Raw genomic sequence first — 7,797 nt, forward strand, 5'->3', positions numbered from 1 at the left:
GAGAAGACAGGAGAGACGGGATGAAATCATCATTCATCTTTATTCTCCTTCAACAAGCCGTTATTACAGTCAGTCACATGACATTGAGTACAAAAATAATCAGTGGATAAAAAAATATGTAGAAATGCACAGTTCATTAAATAGACAAGTTGTTAGTGCACTGAGTAGATCCATAAAGCTATGAATTAGACACATCTCTCACAGATAAAACAGCGATCTGGCACAACAGCACACATTAATCACATCTGTCACGATGGCTCTTCATTGCCGGATAACATCATAGGACAACGGTTTGGTTAGAGAAGAGAGACAGCTAGTGGTCCTTCAGAGGTCCTTTTCTCAGCCCCCCCCCTCCCCACCCACTGTCCTCCCCACCCACTGTCCTCCCCACCCTCTGTCCTCCCCCTGCCCTGTCCTGTCCCTTCTCAGCCCCCCCCCCCCCCCCCCAGCCCTGCCTGTCCTCCTCACCCCCTGACTGTCTCTCCTCAGTCTAGTATCATTTCACTGACCTGAGTATTGGTCATGCAGCAGTTACAGGTTGGAGTTAGTTAGTTAGCTGCTAGTAGCTACAGTGCAGTGGTTACAGGTTGGAGTTAGTTAGCGGCTAGTAGCTACAGTGCAGTGGTTACAGGTTGGAGTACATGTTCTTGTAGATGCGTTCAAGGCTGTCCTCAAACACAACCCGGTGGGGTTTCCCCGTGTAAGAGGCCGCCTGATTGGTCCAGAAGGTTCCGTTGTCTAAATGGACAGATGTCTCCTTGGGGGGGTCTCTGCATGGAGGTGGTGGGGGGGGGGAATAAACACAGAGAACAGAAACTGTCCTGAGACTAGAAATACTGCATCAGACAGGTCATCCAAAGGGTAAGTCATTGCACATGTGCACGCGCACACTCATACACACAAACACACTCGCATGCACAAACACACTCACATGCATACTGTTACATACTACGATTGCTACTACCCATTATTGTTGTTGTGTTTCTGCTGCTAAATACTACTGCTTATGTTATTGTTTACATGAATATTATTACTTTGTTGTTGAACTGTTGAGGAGCTAGCTCACCCTGAGCATTTCATTACACCGTCTACGGCTGTATTCTGTGTATGTGACAAATAAACATTGATTCAAATGATGGTGGCCCAGAAGGGCCATGAGCTGTCCATTTTAAAAGGATGATATTTTTGTTTGTATTAAAACCTACTCTAGTTTTGCAATGTTCTCTTTTAATAAAGTGTGGCAGAATATCTTTTTATCTCCATCTAATCTCTTCTAAAATCTAAAAGGTCACACTTCTCTCGAACATTCTCTCTTTTTATGAATGTTATCAATGTTTATTACAAACGTGCTTTACTAGACCATGCTTTCTTTGAGAAAAATTACAATCCACAGCCTCCAGCCACTCGGTCGCTCTGTACTGACCTACATACGTACCTACGAGTTTTATTTTACACCCTGTTGTAGGGTGTAAAATAAAAATGCCACAAACTAGAACTGCCACAACATAACGAAAGTGTCCGCGTGGAGAGAGGTCTCCTAGAGGAATGAGGAGCGCCTGCTTTTAAAACCCCACCATCACGCTAATTAGGCCAGCTGGCCAGGAGCATGTATTAAATGTGTGTATTAAACAATATTAAACTGTAAGTGTCCTGAGTGAACTTCATCTAAACTGAGCTGAGCCCCTACGGGAGTGTCTACCTGTCCAGGTGAGGCTGGTTGTCACAGAGAGACTCTTCACAGGAGCGCCTAGACAGGCTCCGCCCCTCATCCTGGAGAAGCACAAACCGGCCAATCACAAACAGATAAACACAACCAGCCCAATTGCAACCAGCCAATCACAACGCAGGGTCACTGATAAAAAAACAAAACAACGAGTCACGTGTCTGCCTGGTAAAAGGCTTAGGGTTACTCACTAAGCTCCTCCTCCTCCGGGCGGCGGCGTTCGTGTGGAGAATGTTCTGGACTCTGCTGTGGATCTCCTCCCAGTGGGAGGGGCTAGATGGAACACTCCGGAACCTGGTGGTGACATCACAGGTCACATGTTAGGACTGGACACAGACTACAGACAGGTGTGTGGCGTGGGCCTCAAGTACACATTCTTCACAGCAGGCCCTCATTCTGACCGTTAATACAATACAGGGAAGTGCCTGTCTACCTGTCTGCGTGGGTTGGGCGGTAATTTGGGTAATCCGGTATACCAGGGTATTTGAAAATAGCAGGTGTCCGTTTCAATATCATCATAAAAGAGTTGGTAGTTGGGGTGGTTAGTTGGGGTGGTAAGTTGGTAGTTGGGGTGGTTAGTTGGTAGTTGGGGTGGTTAATTACCTCTCTGTGAGGGAGGAGTGGCAGATCAGAGGACTCCCAGGGCCAGAACCTGGGCTAGACCGGGCTAGACCTGCCACTGAAGCCCGCACAGGGGTGCTGGGATCTTTGGACCGTGGAGGGGACCGTGCTGGCCTGGTGGCCTTCGCAGGGGTTCTGGATGACCTCCTTGGAGACAACTGGATCTTACCATCCTGGAGGAAGGAGAGAGGAACAGGAGTGGAAGAGAGATGGGGAGATACCAGAGGAGATGAGAGGAACCAGAAGAACAGGAGAGGAAGAAGAGAAGAGGGGAGAGACCAGAGGAACAGGATGAACAGTCTCCAATTTTTTTCATCACCATCAAGCAATCGTCTGTTGAATGTGCTGCTCGTGAAGATACAGAATAGTGACTCACTCTGGCAGACTTAGGCCTGTAGCTGCCCGTCAGGGAGGAGTCTAGAGGAGCTGAAGGAGATGAAACCAACACCAGGAGTTAATGACACTACTCTGCATGTTGGCCCAATAACATCTGTTCTGGTTCTGTTTACTTTGGGGTCGGTCTATATCAGGTGGTTCTCAAACCTCTCCTCGGGGACCCCCAGCCGCTCCACATATCTGATCTGTTCCACCACCGGCGCACCCTGATTCAACTAATCAAGTACAAATCGTAATTGCTTTGTACTTGATTAGTTGAATCAGGTGTGCTGGTGGTGGAACAGATCAAATATGTGGAGTGGCTGGGGGTCCCCGAGGAGAGGTTTGAGAACCACTGGTCTATATTCTATGTGACGGCGGTGACCGGAGGGTTGGCTGGCGTCATATTTAAGGTGCCCGTTGTGCCCCTTGAGCAAGGCCTAAGCAATCTCACTGCACAGTAATCCTAACAATCGGATTGTAAGGCAAATACAACGTTTGATTAGATTTGACCATGTATCAGTCAAGCTGTTGATGATGATGTCACACCTGAGGGAGACCTGCTGTGGCGGAGGCTGGGTCTGGGAGAGGAGGAGGAGGAGAGGCGGTGGGGGGACGGAGACGGAGGAGAGGAAGGAGACTGGAGGAGAGAGGCACTGAGGGACCGAGGGACCTGAGGAACCACAGAACACCCGGCTGTATTAACCGTTATTACCACGGTAACGGTATTATATTATACAATATACCAGTCGTATTCTGGAATGTGTGTGAATCTTAAAGTTCCATAAGTATAAGAGAAATAAGGTAAAGTAACCGATTGTAAATAAATAGTAGTATTTTTTTTCAGTGCACAAAACAACATTTCCAACTGAACCGCTGCACCCCTAATAAACTAGAGATACGGACCCCCTCACCAACCAGGAAGGGCGTGTGCGCCTCTGTCTCCTTCCTGAACTGGTAGGGCCCCAGCCCCAGGTGGGCGAGGCGCTGGCAGGCGTCCTCTGACAGCTGGCACATCCTGCGGCGTGTGTAGGGTGAGGGGGCGCGGCTCTGAGACGCCACTGTCGGCCGGCCGTAGCCAATCGGCTGCCTGCCTCTCTGGCCGCGCCCCGGAGGACTCCCAGCAGTCTCTCTGGCGGGCTGGCCGTGTGCGGGGGCCGGGGAACGATGGCCGGGCTGTAAGGGGGAGAGACAACAGGTTAGAGAGACGATGACGACAACAACAACAACAACAACAACAACAACAACAACAACAACAACAACAACAACAACGGCAGGGCCAGGGTTGATGATGGATGTTGGTCAATACGTTTGTCCTTTTTTCCAGCTTTGGACCAGACATGAACAAGGTGGCTGTCAATGCTATTAACCTGAGGTCACATCAGGGGGAGGGGCTGGCAGAGGTAGAAATCGGAGGACTGGATTTCTGGTGAATAACGTCACTCGTGGCACTCTAGAATGACTTTATTCACCCGTGGCACTGAATGAGTTAAAGGTGATCGACGCAGTTGTCACGGCAACACGTCTCTGTTCCGCTGCAGAATCACCTCCATAACCCTAACCATTCCCCTACATCAGCTTAACAACATGTTTCAGTTTAACAAAATGAGTACATTTCATTTAATCAACATCTTTTAATTTTTTTGTTCTGTCTCACATTTTAGACTTAGCCAACAATAATGCTGTTAAAGAAAATAATTTAATTATTAATATTATTAAGATTGTATTTGTTATTTGTTATTATTATTCTATTACTGTAGGGGGAGGCTTCCTAAATAAAATAATTTAAAAAAAAATCTCAGATGCAATATCTGCAGTCCCGCAGGCGATGAGAGGATAAATAAGTTACCAAATGTTAATTGAAGCTTCTGATTATGCAATAACAATGTTACCTGGTTGTGAAAACACAATAACCCTAATTGAAATGCTAATCAGGACAGGCGGGAACATTAAGTCATTTCTGAGAAATGTTATAAATAAATGCTGATTGAGATTTCTATTTGGAGTGGATTGTTTTAATTATATTAAAGCTAAGAGGTTTTTCTTGTTCTCCCCCCCGACTCCACTCCTCCGCCCGCCCCCCTCCCCCCCACCCCCCCATATGCATTGTGTAGTGTCTGGTGTTACTAACAGCTGATAAGGCTGCCTGTCCTTCAGACAATGCATTGAGCTACAAGTAGCTGATTAAACCAGAACCAAGTCTCTTCAAACACAGACACACACACACACACACACACTAGCATCCACCCACCCATCCGTAGATGGACGGGAGGAGGGGTGAAACTGAAGGCGAGGGGGGGTTGTGTGTGTGTGTGTGTGTGTGTGTGTGTGTGTGTGTGTGTGTGTGTGTGTGTGGAATGTGGTGGGAGGGATGTCACCAGCGAGGAAAACACACTCACAGATGAGACGGGCGTCCTATCACAGTCCTCGATGGTGGACTTCCTATCACAGTCCTCGATGGTGGATGTGGTGGCGAACTCCACCTTGGGCGAGATTCCCTGAGTAGGTTGGCAAACACACACACACACAAACACACACACCTTTAACAAGGAGACAACATACCTTCAATCTCTCTGTGGAGATGACAGAAATTACTTGATTTCTGACCGGATTTGTGATGTGTGTGTGTGTGTGTGTGTGTGTGTGTGTGTCTAGGAGGATGAATGTGTGAGTGTGTGTGTCTGAGTGAGTGAGTGAGTGAGTGAGTGTGTGTCTGAGTGTGAGTGAGTGTGTGTCTGAGTGTGTGTGTGTGTGTGTGTGTGTGTGAGTGTGTGTGTGTGTGTGTGTGTGTGTGTGTGTCTGAGTGAGTGAGTGAGTGAGTGAGTGAGTGAGTGAGTGAGTGAGTGAGTGAGTGAGTGAGTGAGTGAGTGAGTGAGTGAGTGAGTGTGTGTGTGTGTGTGTGTGTGTGTGTGTGTGTGTGTGTGTGTGTGAGTGTGTGTGTGTGTGTGTGTGTGTGTGTGTGTCACTCACAGGGAAGGAGCTGGCTCTCGTCATCAGGATCTCTCTCTCCGGCCCTCGGACGCGGGGCGTCAGTTTAGGGGCCGGGTACAGGAAGTCCCTGCTGTTCTCTGCTACGGTGGCCAAGACTTCACCCACTACACGCACACGCACACGCACACGCACACGCACACGCACACACACACACACACACACACACACACACACACACACACCAACTTGGAAGTTAGAACTGATTAAACCGCACGCAGCCAGCCAGCCAGCCAGCCACCCACCACCCATCCTAATCAAATCAAATCAAATCAAATCAAATCAAATCAAAGTACCAGGGGGAGGCTGGCGGAGGTAGAACCTGCCTCAGTCTGAGGAAGAACAAAATGGACCCATTACCTGGAGGCACCAGCTGGATCAACTCAAAGGTGGTAGTGTCCTCTGGAGGGGGGAGAGAGGAGGGGGGGGGACAGGGACACCACCATCAAAGTTTACTGATGTCGAGAACATTGTTCAGTAAACACTTCCAACATCACAGGAGAGATGAGGAGAGGAGAGGAGGGAAGGGGAGGAGAAAGGACTCTTACCCTCTAGGAGGTCAGCTATGTCCCCAGGGTCCACTGCTCCTGAGAAGGTCTACAGAGAGACAGAAAGAGAGACACACAGAGAGACAGAAAGAGAGACACACAGAGAGACAGAGCAAGAAAGAGAGACAGAGTGAGAAAGAGAGACAGAGCGAGAATGACAGGGAGACAGAGAGATAGAGAGAGAGACAGAGCATGCGAGAGAGAGAGAGAGAGAGAGATCACCCTGCTCCTGTTAAGTTGTTACTACACAGGTAAAGAGGGAAGAGAACTAAACGGTTGCCTTTCTAACGGCTGTGTCTCACGGACAGAGGGGAGAGGAGATGGCTGCCGCCTGGCCTCACCTTGACGAAGAGCATCTTGTGGTGGAAGAGCAGAGGGAATACCGGGGGCACGCACTCTGTCTTCCTGAACTGACCCATCACACACACACTCAGGTACACATCGTCATCGCTGGCTAGCACCACGCCCGGACAGGTGATCTACAATCACACACACGCACACACACACAGACACACACACACAGACACAGACACACACGCGCACGCGCACACGCACACACACACACACACACACACACACACACACACACACACACACACACACACACACTATTATCCCATCAAATATCAAACGCTTCCTACAACCATTTGGAAACCAAAACCACACAAGTTTTAGGAGAGCATCATCAGTACTGTTGACATGATCATCTAGCTAGCTAGCTGTAGCTAGCATGCCTGTAAGTCAGTTTAGTTGCATGCCTGTAAGTCAGTTTAGTTGCATGCCTGTAAGTCAGTTTAGTTGCATGCTTGTAAGTCAGTTTAGTTGCATGCTTGTAAGTCAGTTTAGTTGCATGCTTGTAAGTCAGTTTAGTTGCATGCTTGTAAGTCAGTTTAGTTGCATGCTTGTAAGTCAGTTTAGCTAGTTAGCATGTCTGATGAAAAGGGATGAAGTTAGACAGGCTGAATTCTTTCTGCAGCGTTACGTTAGACGCCTTTAGCGTCGTACTTACAGCCTGCAGGTCCATCTGCACGGTGCATCTCAGACCCTTTTTCGTCTTTTTCGAGCTGGAGGAAAGTTTCTTGGGAGATTTCATGGCCATGTTTAAACCTCGTTGTCATGGCTGCCAAACACTAACAGGAAACGGCCGCTCATGTGATCATTAGCTTGCATTCGATACAGCCAGCTCCATAACGCCATCTGCTGGTCAGGTCAGGGTATGGCGGCTGTATCGACTGATTCACAAGTCAGGAATTTCGGGCAAAATTACAATAAGCCCACCGTCATCTGTGATGTCTTGTTCAATAAAGGTGCTGTGACAAACTTTGTCGATGTGTATGTAATGTGGCCATATATGCGGTTTTAAATGTTGGTGTGTCTAGTAGACTATAGCCTAGTAGTAGAAAGTTTAGCTCATTTGAATTGATGACCTGTCATAAATGTGTCTGTAGTCAATATGATGTTATTCTGATTGCCATGAATGACGACAAATAAATGCAAATGTTGTGTACATTTCTGATATGTAAAGACAAAAATCTGAATGGC

The 7,797-nt window shown here is 48.0% G+C and overlaps 1 protein-coding gene and 1 long non-coding RNA gene across 2 annotated transcripts; both read right to left on the minus strand.

Annotated features, from left to right (window-relative positions):
* Positions 1-625: 625 nt before the first annotated feature.
* spata6 (spermatogenesis associated 6) lies at positions 626-6,710 on the minus strand (the record flags this gene model as incomplete). The annotated part of the gene is made up of 8 exons (XM_080549985.1): positions 6,597-6,710; positions 6,256-6,304; positions 6,068-6,109; positions 5,690-5,814; positions 5,119-5,217; positions 3,638-3,895; positions 1,700-1,770; positions 626-770 (listed from the first exon to the last, which is right to left on the minus strand). The coding sequence occupies exons 1-8, from the start codon at positions 6,672-6,674 to the stop codon at positions 626-628; spliced, it is 867 nt and encodes a 288-aa protein (XP_080406111.1). The 5' UTR covers positions 6,675-6,710.
* On the minus strand, positions 2,346-3,393 carry LOC308174640. Its single transcript, XR_013937928.1, has 3 exons — positions 3,269-3,393; positions 2,721-2,770; positions 2,346-2,517 (listed from the first exon to the last, which is right to left on the minus strand). It is a non-coding gene; the product is annotated as an uncharacterized lncRNA (long non-coding RNA).
* Positions 6,711-7,797: the final 1,087 nt, after the last annotated feature.

This window comes from Nansenia antarctica (assembly GCF_963989245.1).
Source record: "Nansenia antarctica genome assembly, chromosome: 20".
Lineage (NCBI taxonomy): Eukaryota > Metazoa > Chordata > Actinopteri > Argentiniformes > Microstomatidae > Nansenia > Nansenia antarctica.